Source organism: Salvia miltiorrhiza, chromosome 6 (genome assembly GCF_028751815.1).
Source record: "Salvia miltiorrhiza cultivar Shanhuang (shh) chromosome 6, IMPLAD_Smil_shh, whole genome shotgun sequence".
NCBI classification, from domain to species: Eukaryota; Viridiplantae; Streptophyta; class Magnoliopsida; order Lamiales; family Lamiaceae; genus Salvia; species Salvia miltiorrhiza.
The window spans coordinates 7,983,871-8,009,735 of record NC_080392.1 but is presented as its reverse complement, the minus strand read 5'-3'; the positions used below and the strand labels follow the sequence as shown (position 1 = coordinate 8,009,735).

Genomic DNA, 25,865 nt, shown 5'->3' with positions numbered 1-25,865 from the left:
TATATGCCCTAGGTCTCAAAATATAGGTCAAAACCGTGTAGGATCGAAAAATAGTTGAAATAATAGAAAAATCGCGCAAAATATGACTGTCACGCGGCCCGAGGCGCGGCCGCGCGCCCAGCCTGCATGAGGCGCCGAATTCTCGACGAGGTCCTGACAGCTTTGCGCAGAAATTTTGTTTTGGCTCGTTCTCCCCCCTCGTTCGAACTCCGATTTATGATCTGTTTGCGCTCACGAATTTCTCTCGAGATGAACTACAATTTGTATTTCAACCAATTCTTCCAAATTCTGCTTCATTATTTCTAAAAATTTGTTCAAACAACAAACAAGTGACAAATTCTTGACCATAAACCAATATAAGCTCAAATAAACCATCAAACACACAAAATCCTCATAACTAAACATCAAATATGACACACCAAGAGGTAAAAATGCATGTTTATCACACTCAAATTTGAATCCCATCAATTTTAATTAATTAAGGGCAAAATAGTCCTAAAACATAAGAAATGATTACAATGTTTATTTTTTGATGAGAGGCCAAATATTAAGTTTCATTGGTCAACATAACTATCTCACAAATTGACTCTATATTAATTTTGGATCAACTCTATAAAAATCGGGCTTTTTTCAGGTCAATCGTCTAATGTTGTCGGTGCTATAAATCTCCTGTATTTAACCTATAAATAAAAAAAAATGTGCCGCGATATAGGATTTAATTAAACTCAGAACGGGTAGTTCAGTGCAATTACTTAGCTGGTGGGTTCCACATGAAGTGAAAACTCAAAAATATAGTTGGAGTGGAGTGCGAATATAAATACGTTAGGTGATGAAAAGTTGAGGGATTGGGAAAAGAATGGGTTGTTCATCAGAATTGAAATACGCATGGCCTTGTAGTGTGAATGTACGTGTCTTCGTGACGGTGTGGCCGAGCGTGAAGGGATCTGGAAGAGGCAATTTCAAGAACTGGAAAGAGCAGATGGTTTGCCTGCTGGAGAGCCAGGACGTGGCGGGGTTTGTCGACGGTGAAATCGTGGCTCCGGAGAAACACGAGGCTGAGCAGTGGAAGCTGTGGAGAAGAACGGACAGGCTCGTCAAAGGATGGATTTTAGGATCGGTGGGGGCAGACGTGCTTGACGCAGTGCGGGACAAGGAAACTGCAAGGGACGTATGGCTAGAGTTGGACAACATTTTCAAAGAAGATGATGATTCGGAGAGTAAGCATATATAAATCTCACATATTGTGCTATGATATATACTCCCTCTGTTTTTTTTTTAAGTGTCCCATGGAAAAAAGTACATATATCAAGGAAGTTGGAGTATTACTTTTGTGCCCATATTTATTATTTTCAAAGTGTAATAAATTTATTCTCAAATTTTGAAATAGGACATTTAAAAAGGGGTAAAGTAGGAACTTTGTCATTTTTTATTCTCAAATTTTGAAATAGGACACTTAAAAATGAACAATAAATTTATCTTAATAGGACACTTAAAAAAAAACGGAGGGAGTATATATATAGAGAGAATGATAACTGGTGCAAAATACACTGACTTGGTACCATTTTTGGCTTTGCAATCGTGACTTTAAATCGTGTCTCAAGATTTTGAAATTTTTATATTTGTAACATAATCATTTTCGACCGATTACAAATACATATATATATTCGTAGGGATTACAATGGCCGGATCTGAACCGTAGTTTGCTTAGTCCAAATTCACATCTAAAAATTTTACTTGGAGATCATTGGGATTATTAACTATCTTAAATTATTTATTCCACATCAAAAATATATTGAACTTTAACAATCAATAACCTAAATAAAAAGTTATTCATCATTCCTACAACAATTGTTCATTATTTCCGCATTGATCTCTTTTTAAATTTCATCATATAAAAAAACCTAAATAAAAATATCTTTATAAAATATATTTCAAATACATCACAGTTGAAAATCTAAAATAATAATAATTACTCCCTCCGTCCCAATAATCATGTCCCATTTTTTTTGGGCACGGAGACTAAGGAGTGTTGAATTAGTGTTGTAAAATGTAAGGCTCCACATGTTTAAGAAAAAATAAATATGGCCTAATTATTCTTGTAAAATTAGCAAAACTGAATTCTGTAAATTAAACAACAAAAAATCTTCAAATTTCAACACGAAATTAACGACAAGAACAGAAAATACAACAAAATTATGCAAATTTCAACAAAATCTTCATCCTCCTCAACAAATTTCAACAATTCATTCTGCAAATTTGTCATCATCTTCTGTAATCAAGAACAGAAAATGCAACAACCAAAAAATGCAACAAAATTATGCAGATTTCAACAAGAAATTTCAACAAAATCTTCATTAAACAAGAATAGAAAATGCCCTATGGATGTACAGTAGCCGGAATCGAAGGGGTGCACTGTTGTTGGCGTCGGAATCGAAAGGCTTTGTGTGGAGGCGAAGCACCATGAATGGTGGAGGAGAGCAGAGGCGGCGACGAGCCCTAATTCATGGGGGAGCGGATTTACAGAGAGGGAAGGGGGGAGGCGGAGGCGGCGGCGGCGGCGGAACAAAGGGGGAAGAGGGAGGCGGCGCCGGTGGAACAGAGGGGAAGTGAGCGGTGGCGCTAGTGGATTTGCATAGGGGAAATGGTGGAGCGAAAAGGGAGAATGAGGGAGATGGTAGAGAGAGAGAGAGAGAGAGAGAGAGAGAGAGAGAGGCGAGTAGATGTAATTTAGAGGGGTAAGTTTAATTAGAATCATGTTTAAGTGAGAGTTAATTAGCCTTAAAATTTACCTAAAAAGAAAATGAGACAAGATTATTGGGACAACCCAAAAAGGAAAGTGGGACAAGATTATTGGGACGGAGGGAGTATTAAATTTCACGGTTTTCACCATTTGAAATCTAATTAAATAAAATAAAATCTAATTAAATAATATATACTCCCTCCGTCCCTGAAATAAGTTCATCTTTGGGGATGACACAGGTTTTAAGAAAAAATGGTAAAGTGTATTGATAGTGAAAAAAAAATATATTATAATTAGTATTGGGAGTGGTGAAAATGTGAAAAAGTATTATAATTAGTATTGAGAGTGGTGAAAAAGTGAAAAGTAAGAATAGATAAAGTATTATTAGTGGTGAGGTAGTTGTCCAAAAATGTAAAGAAAGAAAGAAGAACTTATTTGGGGAACGTCCCAAAAAGAAAAAAGATGAACTTATTTCAGGGACGGAAGGAGTATATATATATATTTCAATAGAAAAATAGATGTTTGCAAAGAAATGAGAAACAATGTCATCTATTGATCATGATCCATCAAACGGTAAATAATTAAGATTAAAGTTCGTATCCAAATTTTGATGAATATTTCGATAATTGTGATGAACGTATCCAGGATTCGAACCCAAAATATTCAATAAAATTATTGATATGTTCATAAAAAATTAATGACATGTTCAATGTTCTAAATTTCCTATATAACTTATTTTTCCATAGAACCTGACCCTATATATATAGGGTGAGGTTCAAGAAAGAACCACTAAATAAAAGAAGAACGGAGAACCATGTTTAGCCATTCGATCATCAAGATCTACAGTGGATGCATGATCTTGTTGGATGAATGTAGATCCTGGGTTCAAATTTTGAAGGGAGCATTTTTTTTTTATTTTTTTGAGTGCATTAATTTTAACAGCGAATGCATTAATTTTTAAAGTGAATGCATTAGATTTGATGGTTCTCACGTTCTCACAAATAATGCAGTTCTCTCTAAAACCACACCCTATATATATATACGCGCAAAAAATTTAGACACAAAAAACTCTCGGCTCCATGAAAATTTAAACCAGTTCTACAAATTATCATGTATAATTAATATATGAGTGTGACGAGAATGAGTAATTCACTAATTGAGGTTTGGACAAGCAAAAATATGTATATAAACAAAATATCTACACTGTTAGAGTTTTGTTTGTTGGATAGCTGACATGGAGTTATGATTAAATTTAAGTTGATATTTAATGATGATCTCTTAAACTCTAGACGAAATGATACTCAAAACTCAATTATAGTCTTTCAAGTTTTAGACGAGATAATGCTCACAAGTCAGTTATGATTTTTCAATAACTCAATTATAATTTTTTTAAACTTTACAAGAGATGATTCTCATAAGTCAGATATGATCTTACAAACTCGAGATGATATGATACTCACAAGTCTATGATCTTTTAAACTCCAGATGAGATGATGCTTTAAATTAATTTAATTATGGTCTTTCAAATTGTAGATAGTGATGCTTAGAAATCAAATTTAGATCAGATATGATCTTTCAAGCTCTAGATGATAATATGGTCTTACAAGATTCAGATGAAATCATGCTCAGATGACACATATGGTCTTAAATTAGGAAGATAATAATTTAATTTAATTAAGGTAGAGCTATTACATTTTTAGTGAGTTCAATTACATTAGTGTGGATTATAGTTAAACTAGAATTTTGTGCAGGTGATTTTGGCTCGGCTCTTAGTCTGCTTGTGCTTTTAAGGATTCTAATTTTTTTTTTCTTTTTTCTTTTATATATGGCTGCTATTTCATTCAAAATTTTGTGCAGGTGGAGATTTTAGCAGATATTTGGCATTGTACCAAGCAGCAATGAAAGGTGACTGGGACACCGCGAAGAAATTCTTCGAGGATATAAACGAATTAAGCAGCAGCATTATCAGTTCCAAGAAAGAAACAGTTCTCCATGTAGCCGTGTTGACCGGAAAAGCAAATGGTTTGGTGAAAAAGTTGGTGGAAATGATGCCACTCGAGGCGTTGGCCCACAAGGACAGTAATGGGGAGACTGCCTTACACAATGCTGCGATTGTTGGAAATACAGAAGCAGCATGTGTTTTGGTTAAGAAGAATCCGGATTTGCTACATATGTCGAGTAACAACAATCGATTGCCAGTGCTGGAAGCAGCCGTAAATTGCCAAAAGGAAACGCTAGAGTACTTGATAGCCCAGCACGAGGCCAACGCCGAGCGTAACCCCTTGTTTGAGGGCCAACGAGGCGTCCAGCTGTTGAATGCAATAATAACTTCTGAATTTGTTGGTGAGTCCCATAATATTATTGCTGCTTCAACTATGCTAATCTACTAATTAATCTAATTCATATATATGATATGCATAACTAATTTGTATATATGAGGCTGTTTATTAGATATTGCATTGGATTTGGCTCACAAGTACCGAAATTTGACATTAATAAGATACGAGAATGACGGCACGAGATCGGCACTATCAACAATTGCTACTATGGACACCTTATTCCCAAGGACAGATGCTTTCACCTGGTGGCAGAAGTTTATTTACCATCGTAAGTACATACAAACGATACACTCATCTATACCAATCTATGTAAGCTTAATTAGAATATGCTGATTTTCATTTCTAAAGACAATTTAGTAATTTTCCATTACTCTCTCGGTCCCATAAAAAAATGTCATATTTTTCATTTTCGTCTGTCTCATACGAAAGTACCACTTCCATCTTGAGACATGTCCAACTTTTTCTTTTTAACCACAATAACTCATTTCTACATAACCCCACAATCAATTCAACTACAACCATTCATTTCCATTCAACATGTTATCTATCATCTTTTTTGTTAAAACCCGTGTCATTCAAAAATAATATATTTATCCCATCCAATTACGGTACATAATTATTTTTTATTATGATTAATAAATAAAATGTTAGGGTATACAATTTTTAAAATTAATATTTAAATAAAATTAATAAAAAATATATTAAATTAAAATTTACTTGTATAAAAAAATATTAGTAAAATAATAGTAGTAAATTAATACTCCATCCTTCCCATAAATAATGGCCTATGCCTTTTCGCATTTTTGATTGAAAATATTTCTCTTGAGAATGTTTTATATTTGCTTAGATGCGAACAAAATATCCTCAATGTGTAAAATAAAATATCTCAAGTAAGTAATGTGAATAGTCTAATTTAACTTTGGCATTGTAGGATTGGTCACTTAATGAGAAACGATTAACAAGATCGAGCTAAATGAGTACTTAAGTTGATTCATATAGTCATGTGTGGACCGTTTCTAACTCAAGCACAAAGTGGATATTCGTACTTCATAACTTTCATAGATGATTTCTCATGGTATGGAAATATGTATCTTATGGAACACAATTTGAAAACTTTGAGAAATTTATGGAGTTTAAGTTAGAAGTTGAAAAACAACTTGGAAAAGTATTTAAACTTTACGATCGACAAGGAAATACTTAAGCCATGTGTTTGTCAATTTCTTGAAGTCATATGAAATCCATCCACAATAGACTCCTTTAGGGACACCTCATTTGAGTTGGGTATCCGATAGGAGCAATCGAACTTCATTAGATAAGGTTCGATTCATATTCTCAAAACTTTCGGTGTAATCTTTGGGACCATGCCTTATTTAGTAGTATTGCTTATATTCTGAACCAAATTTCACATAAATTTGTTGAGTAAATATCATATGATTATGGTATTGAAAGAAGCATAGTCTTACACATATGTGAATCTGGGATTACACTACATATGCAGAGAAAATGTTCATTGATTAGTTGGAATCAAAAGTGAGAAATGTTACTTTGTGGGATATCCGAAGGAAACACGAGAACAAAATCGTTATGACTTAGATCTTAATAAGATTTGAGACAAAAGAAAAGTCCGGCCTGTTTAACCAAGGGTTATAGGCGTGTATTATTCCTATAAGAATGGAATATATTTCTTTTGTCAAAGATACGTATGACACGTAAAACCACAGAAATTCAAGAGATAAAAACACTTAGAGCACTATAGAATTCAATCGGAGATTTTCTAGCTTTCGATGATTGAATTGTACATCGAGAATTGTTCTTGCATCGAGTCTACAATATACGTGGATACCATAGTAGTGGATTCAATTGTAGGAATTGCTAGAAGAATTGCTACCGATTGTTTGCTACACAACAAATAAGTTATTCTAACTATTGTGTGTTTGTAATCTCTATACGCAAATCAATTGAAAATCTTATCCTTAATTGTATTTTCCGCTACGTATCATTGGATGATGTCAAGATTTTCAACAATTAATTGTATAAATTTTCATGTATTTTCAGTCATTCCTTTAAAAAATTCTAAATCAGAAGCTGGCCACACGAGATGTGTAACCCATGACATTGAAAATTTAAATATCGATGGCGCAGCGCAGAGGAAATACTCCACCTCGTCTCAGATTATCTCTCGAGGAAAGTTGCATATATCACTTCCAATATTGTTTCTCGAACTCATGTTTTGCTTGTGACATAAATCTAAGATCAATATTGTTGGGCTGATTTACAGTGGGGAAGAAGCTGGAATCCATGATTTGGCATGTGATCGACAATTTAGGTAATTAACAATCTGATCACTTGTTTAACGTTCCAATTAAACCCGTCTTGTTTAATAATTCTGAGATATATATGGTGAGTAAATGTAATTAATGTATCAGTGCCTCAAGTAAAGGAGATGAGGGAGAAGAAAGCAAGGCATCAACAAGCACTACAACTTGTGAAATACTTGTGCGACAACATAGTGTCTTTACCTGAAAATGAAGCTACAATTATATTTCGGGAATCTATTAAGCTGGCGGCCGAGTACGGCATCAGTGAGATTGTGGAAATGGTGATACACACATTTCCAATGGTCACTTTCCATACAGATTCTGACAGCGGCAGGAATATATTCCTTCTAGCAGCCACTTATCGCTTCGAGAATGTTATCAACCTCTTCTATAATATGAGTGACCGCAGATACATCTTTTTCGACGACACAGACGATCAAGATAACAATTTACTGCACATTTGTGGAAAACTAGCCCCTTCTGACAGACTCAATCTTGTTGCCGGTGCAGCTCTACAAATGCAGCGTGAATTACAGTGGTTTAAGGTAATTGCAAATTAAATTCCAACCTTTCACCATTTTCGCAAATTAATTAATTAAATACATTCCATTTTTTTTTTTTTTTTAAAAAAGGAGATGGAAAATTTTGTCCATCCTTCACGCAGAACATGGATGAACAACGACAAGCAAACTCCACAGATGTTATTCACAAAGGAGCACGAGAAGTTGAAAGCGGATGGGGAGAGGTGGATGAAAGACACGGCTAACGCGTGCACCATCGCGGCAGCACTGATTGCAACGGTCGTGTTTGCTGCAGCTTTCACCGTTCCTGGTGGGATCGAGTCTGCATCGGGCATGCCGCTGCTTGTTAAAGATCATGCTGAGCAATCTCCAGCTGTGCTCAAGATTCCAGCTCAGATTTCTCCAGCTCAGCATAGAGAAAATATCAGCCATGAAGTTATGAAGAAAGGGTAGCACGTGATATTGTTGAGAAAAGTTTAAACAGTCGGTTATGCTTTTGTTTACTTTAGCTTCTTTATTTTGTACTATGCATGGTACTATTCCATTGCATAATTAGGGTTATCTTGTGGTTCTAGTATCTTCTGTAATAGCATATACATGCTGTTGTTTTGTTTATGAGATTGCAGAGTTAAAATCAAATTACACAGAAATCAAAGTTTTCTTCTTATGGCTTTTAGTTTTGTCTTCTCCACCTTTTCTTTCATGGTATCAGAGCAGGTCTTTTGAGGACCTGTCTCTCGATACTCACCCTCTTTTGTTTGGTTTCTTTGGTTTAGTCTTATCATGGCAGAATCTCCCACACAAACCTCTCAAAGCTCTATCCCTATTGTTCCTCAAAATAATCAGATCTCTTTCAAGTTGAATGACACCAACTTCCTCATATGGAGACAACAAATCATGGCTAATGTCCGTGGTCTTGGTCTTGAGAAATTTCTCACTGAAGATCCACCCTCTTCCAGCAAGCCAGAGTATATGGCTTGGATGCGACAAGACCAGCTGCTCTCTGCCTGGATTCAATCTTCACTCAGTGAAAGTACTATGGTCTTAGTCGTCGGTTTGGAAAGCAGCAAGGAAATTTGGGAATCTCTTCTCAAAAACTTTTCCAATCAGTCAAAGGCTAAAGTTATGCAATACAAGCTACAGCTTCAAACTCTTAAGAAAGAGTCTCTACCTATGAGAGATTATCTAAGCAAGATAAAAACCTGCTGTGACTTGCTTGGATCTGCAGGTTACCATGTCACTGAAGATGATCAAATCATGCATGTTCTCTCTGGCCTGGGTTCTGAGTACGACTCAGTGATGGTGACTATCACTTCTAAACCAGAAGCATGGAGTATTGGTGATGTGAGTTCCTTACTTTTGAGCTTTGAGAGTAGAGTTGAGTCAACCAAAACTCAAACTATTAATACAGAGGGCTCTCAACCCTCTGCCAACTTCGCTTCTGCTGGAAATCAAGGAAGCAACCAAGCTCACCAAGGAAACAAAGGAAAAGGCTACCACGGCAACAACTACCAATCTAGAGGAGGCTTCGATGGAAGAGGCCGTGGCAGTAATAGAGGTGGCAGATCTGGTGGTAGGAATGGAGGAAATAAACCTATTTGTCAGGTTTGTGGTATTCCCGGACACACAGCTGATAAATGTTGGCACCGATTTGAGCAAAATTTTGTTCCTACTCCCAGAAACAACAACCCAAGGCCACCTTCTAACCATCACAGCTATCCTTATCAGAATTTTCAGCCCAACTTTCCTCAGCAGCCAGGGCTCCACATGGCTCAGTTTCCTCCTTCCTCTATATCGGAGTTTAACTTTGATAACAACAGTGTTTCTACTTGGTATCCAGATTCGGGAGCTACAAATCATGTGACTAATGACTACAATTCTCTTCATTCAGCCACTGAGTATCATGGAGGTAAGCATTTACAAATGGGAAATGGTTCAATAGTTAATATAGCTCATGTTGGAAATTCTGTTTTTGGATCCGCCTCTCACACACATCAGTTCACTCTTAGAAATCTTTTACATGTGCCTAACATAACCAAAAATCTCCTCAGCGTTTCTCAATTTGCTTATGACAACAATGTCTTTTTTGAATTTCACCCTTCCTTCTGTCTTGTTAAGGATCAGGTAACCAAGGCCACTCTTCTCAAGGGCACTCTTAAGGAAGGTCTTTACCAGTTCTCTTTTCACAAGACACCCTCTACAAACGTCTCTCTTCCAATCAAGGGCACTGCTACCCATTCTGTTTCTTCAATCAAAGAGTCTATTCCTGCTGTTCTTTCTGTTTCTAACAGCAATAGTCTAGATTCTAGTTCTTGTTTAGATCTTTGGCATAGGAGATTAGGGCATTGCTCTTTTGATGTTCTGAAAAAGGCTCTTCAAAGTTGTAATATAGCATATGAATCAATGAAATCTCCTACTTTTTGTCACTCATGTTCTGTTTCCAAAATTCATAGACTGCCTTATACTCATTCTCAAACTTCACACAATGAACCCCTTGCTCTTATACATAGTGACTTGTGGGGTCCAGCTCCCATTGTATCTCGCAATGGTTTCTCTTATTATGTCTCATTCATTGATCATCACAGCCGTTTTACTTGGATATACTTACTGAAACAGAAATCAGAGGTCCTTACTGTTTTTCAGAAATTCAAAACTCTGGTAGAAAATCAGTTTTCCAAGAAAATAAAAATGATACAAACTGATTGGGGTGGTGAGTATCAAGGTCTTACTTCTTTTTTGCAAAATACTGGTATCCTCCATCGAATCTCCTGTCCATATACTCCACAACAAAACGGTCTTGCAGAGCGCAAACATAGACACATTGTAGAAATGGGTCTATCTCTCTTGTCCCAAGCCTCTCTCCCAACCAGATTTTGGGATGATGCTTTCACTTCTTCCGTTTTTCTCATTAATAGAACACCTACTAAGCTTTTAGCTTATTCTACTCCATATGAGAAACTCTTTCACACTGTTCCAGATTACTCTCTTCTCAGAGTTTTTGGTTGCCTTTGCTATCCCTATCTTAGGCCCTCAAACTCCCATAAACTTCAATTCAGATCTTCCCCTGGCACTTTCATAGGCTACAGCACTCAACATAAAGGTTACAAGATCTTGCTTGAGTCTGGAAAACTTGTTATTAGCCGAGATGTGATTTTTAATGAAACTATTTTTCCTTATGCTAAAGCTTCATCTCCTGCTTCCTCCACTTCTAATTACATACCTGCTACTGCATTCTTCCCTGTTCCTCGAACTGTTGTTACTCCCGCTGCTCAATCTCCACCTCCTCCTTCACCTCACAATACACCTCCTCCTCACAATACACCTCCTCCCGCTGCTCAATCTCCACCTCATCCTTCTCCTGCTAATGCACCTCCATCTTCACCTGCTCAGCCTTATACACCTTCTTCTACACAATCATCCACCTCCACCTCTCCATCCCCCAATACTAACACTAATGCTAATATTACTATTGAACCTCCACCATTTGTTCCTGCTCAACATCCCATGGTTACTCGTTCAAAGGTTGGGATTTTCAAGCCTAAGGTGTATACGTCTCAACTCCATGATGAGTATGATTATCTTGTTGTTGAACCAAAATCTCACATTGAGGCTATGAAAGTGCAAGTGTGGATGAAAGCGATGGGTCTTGAAATACATGCTTTAATCAAAAAAGGTACCTGGATTTTTTGTCCTTTACCCCCCGGTAAGCATGCCATTGGCTGCAAATGGGTTTTCAAAATCAAGCGACATGCTGATCAATCTGTTTCTCATTACAAAGCTCGCCTGGTTGCTCAAGGGTTCTCTCAAGAACCAGGTTTTGACTTCCATGAAACTTTTAGTCCAGTTGTTAAACCTGCCACTATCCGTATTATTCTATCTCTGGCTGTGAATTTTGGATGGCAGGTTACTCACATGGATGTGGATAACGCCTTTCTTAATGGTTTTGAGCCACCTTCCCAAGGTTCTGCTCCAATGGTGTGCAAACTTCAGAAAGCACTGTATGGTCTAAAGCAAGCTTCTCGTTCTTGGTTTCTCACCATCAAATCTGTGCTTCTTAGTCTTGGTTTCTCTCAATCTCGGGCAGATAATTCTTTATTCCACAGGACTCGAGGCTCCTCTATTATCTATCTCCTTATTTATGTCGATGATATGCTCATAACTGGTTCTATACCTGCCGATGTTCACCATGTTATTCAACAGCTTCACCAGCATTTTTCTCTCAAAGATCTTGGTGACGTTCACCATTTTCTTGGTATAGAAATTACCAAGACTGCCCAGGGTTTGCATCTCAGTCAAGCAGGCTATATCCACACTCTTCTTCAGAAATTGAAAATGGCTGAGGCTAAAGGTTGCCCAACACCTATGGTTGCTTCGTGTCAACTTTCCAAAGGGGAAGGTCTTAGCACCGTCGATGGAAAGTTATACAGAAGCACAGTTGGAGCACTTCAATATGCTACTATTACCAGACCAGAGATAGCCTTTTGTGTAAATAAAGTTAGCCAATACATGGCTGCTCCTCTTGATTCTCACTGGAAGGCCGTAAAAAGGATTCTAAGATATCTTGCTGGATCTAAGGATCATGGTTTACATCTGCAACGGTCTTCTTTTAACATTTCTGGATTTTGTGACTCGGATTGGGCTGCTGATCTTGATGATAGACGTTCTGTAACAGGGTACTGTGTTTATCTTGGGAAGAATCTTGTTTCATGGAGTTCAAAGAAACAATCTGTGGTTTCCCGATCAAGCACTGAAGCAGAATATAGAAGCTTAGCACATGTTGTGGCTGAAATATCATGGATACAATCTCTCCTTAGTGAGCTCTCCATCAAAGTCAAAGCACCTATTGTTTGGGTGGATAATATGAGCACTATATCTTTAGCTTCCAATCCTGTCATGCATGCAAGGACGAAACACATAGAGTTGGATATTCACTTTGTTCGTGATAAGGTTGCTGCTGGATTGATAGAGCTTAGGCATGTACCATCTCAAGACCAATATGCAGATATCCTCACTAAGCCTCTCAGCCTTCAATTCTTCTCTCGCCTAAAGAATGCACTGAATGTTTATCCTTTGGGCACGCTCGAATTGAGGGGGCGTGTTAAAGATCATGCTAAGCAATCTCCAGCTGTGCTCAAGATTCCAGCTCAGATTTCTCCAGCTCAGCATAGAGAAAATATCAGCCATGAAGTTATGAAGAAAGGGTAGCACGTGATATTGTTGAGAAAAGTTTAAACAGTCGGTTATGCTTTTGTTTACTTTAGCTTCTTTATTTTGTACTATGCATGGTACTATTCCATTGCATAATTAGGGTTATCTTGTGGTTCTAGTATCTTCTGTAATAGCATATACATGCTGTTGTTTTGTTTATGAGATTGCAGAGTTAAAATCAAATTACACAGAAATCAAAGTTTTCTTCTTATGGCTTTTAGTTTTGTCTTCTCCACCTTTTCTTTCACTGCTGTCGAGCAAGCCTATGTTCGTGTTATTTGCGGTGTCAGACGCCATATCCTTGTTCACTTCCATCACGTCTCTGCTGATGTTCCTCTCCATCCTGACTTCGCGATACGCGGAGCAAGACTTTCTATACGTTCTGCCCAAGAGGTTAAGCATGGGTCTTCTCAGCCTGTTCGTGTCCATTACGTTTATGCTGGTCGCCTTCAGCGCTACGCTGTATCTGGTGCTTCAAGGTGACGTGGCGTGGTTTGGGGTGCTTGTGGCGGCCTTCGCTTCCTTGCCGGTAACATCATTCGTGCTGCTGCAATTCCCACTGCTTGTAGACGTTATCTACTCTACTTATGGCCCTGGCATTTTCGGTAAGAAGACCAACCGTCTTCTCTATTGATCAGCCATTGCTTCATTTGCATACTCGATCGGTATTAGCATTATTAGTTATTTACTAATCCCACGCACATGTTCTTCTTAATAATAAGTGGTTTCTACTTCTTTTCTTTTCTATCCCAAAATTGTATTTGTATAATCAATGGGTTTTGTTTTTTACTCTTCTTGTTCTCAGTAAATACAAGTTGCAACTGTAAATCTATTTGACTCTATATTTCGTCATAGAGAAGAATCGGATATTTTTAACATGATCATGTACTTTAAAAAAAAAATCAAAAGAATTTCATCGTGTATTTAGGAATAGGAATAATTAAGTTGGATTTTGCGGGTATATATCGTTACCAAATTCTAATAGGATGGATTGACTAAGTATTAAATAGGTTTGAATAGTAAAACTAGTACATGTGACAGATATGGTAAGGGAGATGCACTAAGAAAAATAGGACTTGCACTCATTTATATAAATGGAAGCACACAAGTTTTACAAGAGATCAATTGATTCACTTCTTGAAGTTGCAAACTGCATAACATGGGACATATGGTATATATATATATATCACGCAGATTTTGCTTGAAATTTTTCATCTAATTAAACAGAGTGCATCCACTCTAATTTAATATAGTTAAATTTATTAATCATATATAATTAAAATTTAATTAGTACAAATGCATTGGAATGTACCTTGTTTTACCCAACTGTATGAGTCTAATTGTGGACTTTGCAGCATATATAATTCCCTAGTCTTGCTTTCAGTGAATCTATTGGACTCTATATTTCTTATTGTAGATGCATACATATATATTTTACAAATTTGATTTGCTGTATATACTATTGTTTTCTATTCCAATGTGCGATAGTAATGTCGCTTGTTCATTATAAATGTAAAGATACACTGTAAATAAGATAATTGTTCAATATATATATTGACATATATAATAGATGACATCGATGTCGAGCTCATCATTTTCAACGGAGTTATAATTTGTAGACAATGAACAGCACGCTGTCTTACCATGTAATATCTAAAAACAATTCCAAAATGAAAGAATATGGAAAATGACTCGGTATCTAAATGTCGATCAATAGGGCCCCCCTAGCCAAAAACTTAAATAAACTGGTGAGAATATTAAGGCCCATGTGAGGGGGGCTGTCTTCCAAGAAATTTATTACAGACAAACATACTCAAACACTAACAAACAACAACTATTAATTATCTGGTGGTTAAGAAATAAAGGAGTTTCAATAAACAACAAAATGCATCAAATCTTTCCCTTCATCCACAATAAATCTCTTGGTTTTTATAATCCATGGTTACAGGTAGTCCCACATGGTTTGCTTCTCCTAATCCCCTCTACATGTACACAATAATTTCTCCATGCATTTAAATTATCAATGCTTAGCATCGTTAGAGTTCATCATCAATGGCGAGCGACGGGCGAAAGAGAGAAGGCGTCTACGTGTACGACATGGTCACCGGAGCTCCGCGAGCGCCTGCGGCCAAGAGCGCGTGGGGATCGCTTGTGAGGTCAAAGACTTTTAGAGAGAGGAAGGAGGTGGCGGAGGCGCCGAGGAGATCGGAGAGGAGGTCGGTGTCGGGGGCGGAAGGGAACGTGGGGGCGGTGGCGGCACTGCTGCAAGTGAAGGTGTTGGCGAGTGACATGCCGGGGTTCATGCAGCTGCATGTCTTCCGATGTGCCAGAACTACTTACGATGCATTGGACAAGTTTAGCTCCAAACATATGGCTTTCAACATTAAAAAGGTAATTTTCTCTCTCTCTCTCTCTAATGTTGATTATAATATTTTTAAACTTACATATATTTAAGTTATAATAGTTTTTTAAAACTTTTTAATTTTAAAAATAAAATTTAATAAGTGAAATTTGTATTAATACTAATATAAAAATTAGTTATATATCTAAACATTAGAATTTTAAATTAATATTATAATTTTATTTAATTATATATTTTTTGTGTATGAGTTATTTATTTGTTTGTAATTAAAATATTTGTTGTTGTCTTTTTATTTTTATATTATTTGTATTCTTTCTGAATTAAATTAACGACCGAAAATTGTTGTCGCCGTTTTGTTCGTCGTCCGGCTACTAACGACCGAAAATTTTCGGTCGTTGTGACACACAAATCTAACTAAAATTTAAATGTATATTTATGCGGAAAAACCACGAATATAAATAAATATTTAATGAAAAAAATCATGAAATAAATTTTTAATTAAAATAGTTTACTCAAAATAACATCTTTTAGTAAAGATAAATACAAAATATTTGATTCGTCATCCGACCTTCCACGCGCCTCCCTTGTTTAAAACCTGAAAATGTTAAATGGGGGATGAGCGTACAGAGTACACTCAGTGTGGAAACATGCAATCATTGTCCACGTTAATAAAATGGAAACATATATGATCCACTGTAACATTCATAACTGTAAGTCGCACGGTGACATACCAAGGATCTTTACCATCCTGGACCAATTATGCTGGCCCCTGACGACTGGTTGTAACCATAACTTTAACATGTATATCGCATTGTGGCATACCAATGATCTTTACCATCCTGGACCAATTATGTTGACCCCTATCTATATTTAATTTAACTAGGTAAACACATAATATTAAAATGGACAATAATAAACCACATCATGCATTTAAATAAATCCCACACCTGAAACTTGAATTTTGAAAATTAACTTGAGTAGTTCAAATCAAAGTCAACGTCATAGTCGCGTCACACCTAATTACATAGAATGGGACAATAATTTATATAGGACTATATAATACATAAATTATAATATATATATATATATATATAGGGGAATGCTAAAATAAAAACGCTTCTTAAAATATAAATTAGGAACCATTTTCAGCCCTTAGATCATCAAGATCTACGGTTGATTCATCACCTTGTTGGATAAATTCATGGTCCTGAGTTCGAATCCCAAAGGTAACAAAAAATTATTTTTCGCAATTCATACCTTTATACAATTTATTCATGCGTGTTATACATAAAATTCATGCATTTTTGCTGGTTCGTAATTCTTAAAATAAGAGTGGTTTATTGAATAACCGCCCCCTATATATATATATATATATATATATATATAGGAATTGGTTCAATTGAGATTTATATATATATTGAGATTTTGAGATAAATGAACATATAAGTACATTTTGATGAACTTGTCAATTAATTTTTATGAACGCGCGTTGGTCTGGGGTTCAATCCCTACAAGTGGCGTGTTTTTTAAATAAATTAAATAGATTCATATGTTCATGAGTTATATTGGTTATGTTCAAAGAATTTATTGATATGTTCATTTATCTCAAAATCTCAAAATATTTAAAATCTCAATATAAGCTAACCCTATATATATATATATATATATATATATATACCCTTGTGTAGAAAGCTCTAAATTCTTGCTGTAAAGATGTATTAAAATTTTGAAGCCTCTCGGCTATTTATAACAATTCCTAAATTTGATGAGTCATGTAACCTATAGGTTTAGGCATAGTGAGTCACACATATTTTTGATTACTGCACTTCTAAAATTTTACACGTTTAGATAATATATGTATATTTTATTAGTTCTAAGTTTATGTTTAACTACTATACATATATGTCAACGCATATAAATTTTCTACTATAATAAATAAACATATATATATAATTATAAAATTATGAAAATATGTGCAAGTAACTCTTATTTTTAAAGCTTGATTTTAATCTTAAAGTTATTATTCTGACTAGGGGCACGACTAGACTAACATAAATTTAATAAATAAAATATTTTTCAAACACTTTATAAATTAAAAGTTCAATAATTTTCAAATAAAATTTGTAAAGAAAATAAATGGTTTTGGGCTATGGCAGTCGTTAAATAACAACGACCGAAATTTAATTTTAACGACCGTTTAATCTGTCGTTAAAACCATGGTGAAGCCATGCACGGACGACGATCCAGGAGATCCAACGACCGAAAAATCAGTCATTACCCCGAGTTAATACGATCGTTAATTTTCAGTGTGACTTTATGACCGTTTATTTTCTGTCGTTGTTGGACGTTTTATCTATTAATCTCCGGTGACACTTAACGACCGTTTTTGTTTCGGTCGTTGCCTAACGACCGAAAACACATACACACAAAATAAACACCACTTACCGGCGGCAGCAGGCTGAGCGGCGGTGGCAGCGTCAGGGGAGCCTGCTGCCGCCGGTGGCAGCGTCAGGGGAGGGGACGGACGACAACAGGCGTGGCTTTACCGGGGCAGGCGGCCGCAAGGAAGAATGACAGAGGCGGCGGCGAAGAGAACCACGTCGTGGGTGTAGGTGGAGGTGGGCGTTTGTCGGGGACGGTCGGACTGTGGGAATCGACGGGAGTGTCGAAATCGGGGGGGGGGGGGGACGGCGGAGGAAAGGAAGAGAAGAAAATGAGGGAAAAATATAAGAAAAATATACACTCTAATATTAGATAATTTTAAAGAAGCGTACTTAATTTAACCTTCCCCTAAATTGATGATCTAAGGGTTGAAAATGGTTCCTAATTTATATTTTAAAAAGCGTTCTTATTTTAGCCTTCTCTCATATATATATATATATATGTCATTCATCTATATACATAATGTCACATAAATTGGTAAGAGATGATCTTAATTGATTTGTCCAGGACTCATCGCCTAGACACAACCATGATCGTTAGATATACGACATAGACCTAATTATGTACAACACATGTTATGCATATGCAACTAATTAGATCAGTACTTGTCAAATATTCTTCCACTTAATTAATCATGTTGTGATGGCCCATCTCATGACTCTTAAAACAAAACAAGGCAATAATTAGCTAGTCTTTATTAATTAATTAATTAATTAATTTATCTATTTATTTATTTATTTGAGTTTGTGGAACCAAAACCGCTGCTTTTGATTTATATTGACTAAACTTATGTTCTTATTCAATAACCTGCAAACCACATAAAATGAATAAATCATACTTAAAAAATTAAGTGTGATAGATTCAAATTAAACATACAAAACATTGAATTTAAAAATAATATTTTTTCTATCTCGCACATATATAGGTGCATGATTGATGAATGATATTGCATAACTAATTATGAATATATATACATCATTCGTGAAGGACCTTAATTGCCATTTTTTTCAATTGTTTTTGATTAATTATTATTATGAGAAGATAAAGATAATTTATTCATTCTTAAAAAGTCAACATTCTTTACATTAATCTGGGGCGACACTCGAGTAATATATAATCTTCTTTCATAATGAGGGGAGCCTAAGGACTCTCATTTAATTAGCTAGATTTTAGTACTTTTTATCCTCTAGTGAATGGTTGATCACATATATTATCTGTTCCAATTAATTAAAAAAAAATGGATTAGACAAGTGCCGGTTCGAAGCCTTACAAGATCCTAAAATTCAGGTGCTTTAATTGGCACGAAGAGAGAGCATTGCGCCCTTGTGTGCCCAAGAAAATGACTTAGTTTCCAATAATGCATCGAAGATTGCAACATTATTTGAAGACAAATGATGTATTAATATTATTTATTTATTTATAAATGTGTGACAGGAATTCGATAAGGTGTATGGACCTGCGTGGCATTGTATTGTTGGATCGAGTTTTGGGTCATTTGTGACGCATTCAACCGGATGCTTTCTCTATTTCTCTATGGAGAAGCTATACATTTTGGTGTTCAAGACCAAAGTTGAAAGAGCATTACTTGATCAAGTTTAAATCTACAAATTCATGTTCCTTTTTCTTTCTCATCAATCGTTACTTTTCTAGCCTCCAAGCATATGTGTTCCCAATTACTACAAGTACATAAAAAAACTGAGGTTTTTTATAGATAGAATTTACTTAATTTAGCCTCTAGGCATATGTGTTTTCAAATAGTACAAGTATACAAGTAAACTGAAGTTTCTTATAGATAGAATTTACTTAATTTGTAAGTTACTACAATATTTTACTGAGTATAATAAAAAGAAAAAAGGGGCAAAACCGTATATATACCCATTCTGAAAGATAAAATCTAAAAAATACTCACTATTCATAAAATCCAAATAAAAATGCAGATCATACACTTGTTTCTCAAGTTTGTGTAGCCCAAGATTATTAGAGTGGTTGATTTTTGAATTACGACCGTATTTTTATTGCACCTGCGATCTCTAATTAAGAATCATTTTTGTTTATACTTCTAACTTTTAAAAAAGTGATTAGTGTAACAAAATGCACTACAATTGGGAATGATTAGTAAAAAGAGTAAATTATACAAAATAATTATCTTCTGCTACATTATACTTCCTCTGTCCCACTTTGATGATATTCTTTTTTTATTTTTTTATTTATAAATTACATAAGTAAATAAAGAAATTTATAGACCGCACAACGGAGGACTCACTAGGCCAACACATGTCCAAGATATAGTCCACTTTCTAAATTTATATTATTTATTTTACTAGAATAACCTTATTTAATATTTTTGAAGAAAATACATGAAAATAGAATAATTATGTTTTTAAATAATATTAATTGTATTTTCTTATTATGTGTGAAAAATAATGTGGATTATCAAAATGGGATAGGGTGAATATTATTTTTCAATCACATTGAAATAAATAAATACAAGATTATAAGAATAACATACACAACTTTAAAAAATCTATATAGAAGCTCTGTTTTTATTAATTTGGAACATTATCTTCATCATTTCAATATTATGATAGGATCAATTAATAATCTCTTTAATTGAGGAAAACAAAAAATAAGAAAACAGAAAAGAAACCCTAGAGAGGGGCAAAATCGGGAAAACACAAGGAAGCCCCGCAGCACAGCAAACGACCGCAGCCTCCTCTCCGCCTCTCCTACACAGGAAAATAAAGCTAAAAGCCTATCCCCATTTTGCCTACTACAATCGCTCATTTTCTGTATTTATATCCAACCAAATCCTACCTTTAGACTTTCGATCCTTCGCTTCTAAATCGAACATCAAAAACTCGTGAATTTTTGTTGCAAATCGCTAAGATCAATTCAATCAATCCTTATTCTTTCTAAATTTAGTAAAAGATGGAGGAAATTACAGAGGGAGTGAGCAACATTGCCATCGCCGGAGATACTCAGAAGAAGAACCGAATCCAGGTCTCCAACACCAAAAAGCCGCTCTTCTTCTACGTCAATCTCGCGAAGGTACCGATTGTTGGATTTATCCTCTGTTTCGTCGAATTATTGATTTTATTTGTTTGTGTATTACGGTTACGACAGTGAATCTAATTTTGATTTTCTGGATCTGAAATTGAGGGGATTTGAATTATGTGCAGAGGTACATGCAGCAGCACAACGAAGTGGAGCTTTCAGCTCTCGGAATGGGTACTTTTTCGCCTCATTTTTTCGTTATATACGTTATATGCATATATGGTGCTTATTTTGTTTATGCATCCTGCTTGTTGAGCTCAAATTTGAGCATTCTTATCCATGTTGGAAGTTGATTCGAGAAATGATGTTAGAGGCACTAATATATTGTCAATAATGTTGGATTAGATTTTGGTTTGGCTATTATTGTTGTTAAGACTACTAGATTCTATTAATGTGTTTGAGAAATACTGTTTGTAGTTTACATTCTGTGTTATGATACATAACTACATGTCTGATTCATATTCGGTCCTTCTATTCATTAATATATTTAGGCTTAGGTTAGTTTCAACCTATTACAGATCATTCTGTTGCTTGATTTAATGCAACCTTAACTCTAGGATGGGTTCAAACTAAATCAATTTCTGGTTTGCCGCTTTGCTGTGCAGCTCTTTCTCTTCAATTTATTTCTATTGTAATAATTAAAAAGAGAGGTACATTGGACTTGCCAAGGCATGTTTAGATGTTGCTAAAAATTGACTCTCCCGAGGTATATAAATTGGCGAGGTGAATGTAGTATTTTATTATTGCTTAATTTATAGTCTCAATATAGTCAGAACTTTATTTAGAGAGCCAGGCATATATGGAGGATGGATAGCTGCTCACTAATTACCCTATCTGTCCATTTTGATAATCTATGGGTACTGATTTATAAAAGTCTATGGTACATAAACTAAGAAAACTATAGTATTATCCTTAGGCATAAAAGACGAACAAAAATGCTGAGTTGAAACTGTGGCTGCTTTTAAAGTAATTGTTGCATGATGATTGTTTACAATACATTACATGTTGCGATGCAAAGATGCACTACCATTAGCAGAACCCCCCCCCCCCCCCTTTCTGTAACTAGCATCCTTTAACCTTAGCATCAAATTTTAAATGTGTTATAATATTCATGGTTTGAGCATCGCGACCCTGAGCCTGAGATTCAATATTCTATTTAGCAAGTCCCTGTTCCAAAAGTCATTAAAAAACTGCAACGATGCAACATCATGAGCCAGCGTTGCTGGTTTCATACATAGAAAATGCAGTTTTGTTTGTCTGATTTGGCCTTTACTTTTATTGTCTATATGCTAGGATATGGTTTAGTACTTGTATTTTACATTAGGTGTTAGATCTCGGTGTTTTGAGTTCCTGGACTTGTATGATATTATCCCTCCATCTTAGAACTGAGGAATTGTAGGCTGTTAGCTTTAGGTTTTTATCTGCTAAATCCTGATTATTGTTCGTCTTATTATTGAGCCATGTACTGTGGGCCTGTGGCCCACTCATCATGCTATTGATTGATAGTGAAATCTGAAAACATTTACTGAAGGTTGCCAAGTATTTGCTTGTATATCATTTACTGCTTTTGAATATCAGTAATATAATAGAAAAAATTGTGAGTTTCACGTAGTTTATCAATATTGATAATTGGCCGTTTCCATATTTTGCAGCCATTTCAACAGTTGTTAGTGTTGCTGAAATCTTGAAGAACAATGGATTTGCAGTTGAGAAGAGTAGGACTCAGTTTTAACTCTTTGTTTTATCAGTTAGTGGAAGATTTTTAAGATCATATTCTAGGCATATTGACATACACGGTTTCATAAACTGCAGAGATCATGACTTCTACTGTTGAAATCAGAGACGAGTCTAGAGGACGACCCATCTCGAAAGCCAAAGTAAGTTGCAATCTATAATTGTCTATCATTTATGCAAGTGCAGCTGAAATGCAATTAAAGATTTCTACTAATGTTGGATGGTTCAAATCCAGTAATAATTTTGGAGGTCATTCTCTTGGAAAGAAATAATACATCACTTTAGTTACTGGTTATGTGATGTCTCGTTCCAATAAGTTTATGTTCCATTGGGGCCAAAATTTGAGGCACTCCTAGCCAAAGTGGTTGAGATGGTGGTTTAACCTAGATGAGTTAGATGACTGAAATATTAAGGTCGCCTTCTAAAAAATATCATGAAAGTTTGTGTGGTGCTAATTTTTATGTTCTTATGCCCTAAAATTACTTTACTATAATATTTAAGATTCATAATCTGAAGAAATTCTTTAATTTGGACAAATGATGATTTATCTTATGAAAAAATATTTTAGAATGATTTTAAGTTCCTAATGGCCCACATAATATGGTAATATGTTTAAAAAAAATGCTAAAGGTCTGAAACAGTTACTGAAATATTTTGTTCCATTGACACATCCAGACAGTGGTGGCCGATATGGATAACTTTGGATCTCACCTCTCCAATTTACTATCTGATTTTGCTGACGAATTTCCAATTTTGTGGTGCTCTTTTTGTTTTGCCAACATTTGCCTTTTTGGTTGTGAAAAGATGGTTACGCATGCTGCTACGTTTTTTCGCCAAAGTTTCATAATGTTGCTTTACTAATTTATATATAAATTTCCTTTGTTTATATTTTGATAATTAGATTGAGATAGTGCTGGGGAAGACAGATAAATTTGATGAATTGATGGCAGCTGCTGCAGAGGAGAGAGCGGGAAATGGTGAAGAGCAAAGTTAAAAATTGTGTTTTGTTGATCATGGGGTTCTTTGTTATATTAGGACCTTAAATTTGAGCTAATATTTGAATGCATTTTCTAAATTAGAACTCCTAGTTGTAGTCAATCTAGGATTTTGAGTGCAGTCAGCATGGCAGCTATGAAGATTCTCTGTTAGCAACCCAGGAAACAATCACCTTCAATTCAAAATTCAGTTTTCTTGTCACAATCTTCTAATTGATGTGTGAAGATACCTGTAAACTAATTGCAAATGTTCATCAATTTCGTGTGATGCTACACTTAGAGCACATCGCATATTATTCCATCTATGTGCTCACAAACACTCAAATTAATATGTTTAAATCGATGATAAAAGATTTATGTTAGGTGGATTTATGTTATCTGCTTTATTTTGTAACTGTGATTCAAATATGCCCTGGAGAAAATTACTTGTACCAGAACGAAAGAAATCATATCGCGACAGGAATATATTTGCCTTACTGGGTTGATTCTCTTTTGAAGTTTAACGATCTGTGTTGTGTTTTTATCTAAATATGAATGAATATGTCGTTGAAAATGCATAATCTACTTTGTATGATTGATAAAATGGATGATTAGCTTGAAGATATTCTAAAATTTCAATCCAATAAAATAAATAATGGATTAGCTTTATTATTTTTATCTATCAAGACTAATTTTTCAAAGTAAATCTCCAAAATTAATATATCTAAATAAAATAACTTTGATAACGTGTACTCTCTTTTTGAGGGCCTTGATAACGTATACTTGGTACCATTCAGGCCAATTTTCTATATAGTAGTAAAAGACTTTCATGGACTGTTTGAAAGAAAATTTTCATACTTTGGATTTTTGAGAATTACAAAAGTTATTTATAATATAATTAAATAAGTAATCTGTACATATGTGAGACCTCTACACCACATTCACATGCAGATGGAATCAGTGGCAGATCTAGGATTTGAGGTTGGGGGCTAAATTTATTGATCTATGACGTATGTAGACATTTACACGGGGGTTCCCCCCGGAGCAATTTTTTTTTAACATTCCGTACACTTCATTTTCATGTATTTTTTTAACAATCACTTAATATAATAAATAATTATTTACAATTCAATTAATTCAACATCAAGTAGATTGAAAGTATACAAAACAATACTTTTATGCATTCTTTTAAAAAAATATATTTCATTTTCTAAACAAATAAACTAACTTTCATTGTTAATAATTAGTAATTTTACTTTTAACTTTAGAATGGACTCAAATTCAACATTAAAAATTAAATAAGAAAAAAAATAGGATAAAAATAACATAAATGTAACAAATCAATGTACAATTTCAAAGAATTAATATGGATAGTTGGATATACTATAAATAATGTATAATATTTTTTCTTCTATTTCTTATTTATATACACATATACATATATATAGATATATAAAGTAAAATAAATTTCTATATTAAAAAAAAAAAAAAAACTCAAAACTTGGGAAGCCCCCACCCAAAACCTCTTATACATGAGAGTCTTTAGGAGCCTCAGTTCATACTTTGGATTTTTAAATTATAAGATGTTCGAATTTTGAATTTTAATTGTGTCGTACCAAAACTAAAACTTTTATTTTTATTTCATCAAGTTATAACCAAACTTATAATATCTTTTAACATAAACTTACACGATACCAGTCGAAATATGTGAGATTGATTAATAGCCCCATGTCTTAACAATATTTTCCTAGGGAAGTGATGATCCATGAATTCTTATATATATAGAGAGAGAGAGAGCATGATTTGTGAATTCTTAAACGCAAAGTACTACTTAGTTCGTAAGTAAACTAGTAGTCCTTTTCCCAGAAGTGCTACTATAAAGTAGTAGATGAAATGTCATTTTGGTTAATAAATATACTAGGCTTTACTCTAAAGGGGCCGTTTATTTTATATAATTGATAAAATGTGATGGAATATTTTTATTTTTAAAAGAATGATTTCTCCAATTTCACCTTTTCAATGGGATAAACATCAAACAAAAAGACCTCAAATGATGAAATAATCAAGGGCCTACATCCCAAAAATTCAATTCATCAAAGTAAATAAGAGATTAGTCTTACTATTTTTTTATCTATCAAAACTAATCTTTCAAAGTAAATGCCCCTTAAGAGTA

At 34.8% G+C, this 25,865-nt stretch overlaps 3 protein-coding genes across 3 annotated transcripts; all 3 read left to right on the top strand.

Moving 5' to 3' along the window:
• The first annotated feature begins 784 nt into the window (after positions 1–784).
• On the top strand, positions 785–13,915 carry LOC130990440 (protein ACCELERATED CELL DEATH 6-like). The gene is made up of 8 exons (XM_057914673.1): positions 785–1,217; positions 4,598–5,083; positions 5,192–5,347; positions 7,135–7,267; positions 7,358–7,389; positions 7,506–7,942; positions 8,030–8,293; positions 13,389–13,915. The coding sequence occupies exons 1-8, from the start codon at positions 857–859 to the stop codon at positions 13,758–13,760; spliced, it is 2,241 nt and encodes a 746-aa protein (XP_057770656.1). The 5' UTR covers positions 785–856; the 3' UTR covers positions 13,761–13,915.
• Positions 13,916–14,918: 1,003 nt separating this feature from the next.
• Positions 14,919–19,667, top strand: LOC130988381 (uncharacterized). Its single transcript, XM_057912199.1, has 2 exons — positions 14,919–15,517; positions 19,365–19,667. Exons 1-2 carry the CDS (start codon positions 15,179–15,181, stop codon positions 19,527–19,529), a joined length of 504 nt encoding a protein of 167 aa, XP_057768182.1. The 5' UTR covers positions 14,919–15,178; the 3' UTR covers positions 19,530–19,667.
• An 880-nt stretch (positions 19,668–20,547) lies between these two features.
• Positions 20,548–24,075, top strand: LOC130988380 (uncharacterized protein At2g34160-like). The gene is made up of 5 exons (XM_057912198.1): positions 20,548–20,978; positions 21,110–21,158; positions 22,637–22,699; positions 22,797–22,861; positions 23,620–24,075. The coding sequence occupies exons 1-5, from the start codon at positions 20,859–20,861 to the stop codon at positions 23,710–23,712; spliced, it is 390 nt and encodes a 129-aa protein (XP_057768181.1). The 5' UTR covers positions 20,548–20,858; the 3' UTR covers positions 23,713–24,075.
• Positions 24,076–25,865: the final 1,790 nt, after the last annotated feature.

Excerpts from the sequence above, each read along its gene's own strand:
- LOC130990440 (XM_057914673.1), top strand. The coding sequence starts at position 857 with ATGGGTTGTTCATCAGAATTGAAATACGCATGGCCTTGTAGTGTGAAT. Across the intron at positions 1,218-4,597 it reads AGAAGATGATGATTCGGAGA|GTGGAGATTTTAGCAGATAT; the intron begins GTAAGCATATAT and ends AATTTTGTGCAG. Across the intron at positions 7,268-7,357 it reads CAGATTATCTCTCGAGGAAA|TGGGGAAGAAGCTGGAATCC; the intron begins GTTGCATATATC and ends GCTGATTTACAG.
- LOC130988381 (XM_057912199.1), top strand. The coding sequence starts at position 15,179 with ATGGCGAGCGACGGGCGAAAGAGAGAAGGCGTCTACGTGTACGACATG. Across the intron at positions 15,518-19,364 it reads TGGCTTTCAACATTAAAAAG|GAATTCGATAAGGTGTATGG; the intron begins GTAATTTTCTCT and ends AATGTGTGACAG.
- LOC130988380 (XM_057912198.1), top strand. The coding sequence starts at position 20,859 with ATGGAGGAAATTACAGAGGGAGTGAGCAACATTGCCATCGCCGGAGAT. Across the intron at positions 20,979-21,109 it reads TCTACGTCAATCTCGCGAAG|AGGTACATGCAGCAGCACAA; the intron begins GTACCGATTGTT and ends AATTATGTGCAG. Across the intron at positions 21,159-22,636 it reads GCTTTCAGCTCTCGGAATGG|CCATTTCAACAGTTGTTAGT; the intron begins GTACTTTTTCGC and ends CATATTTTGCAG.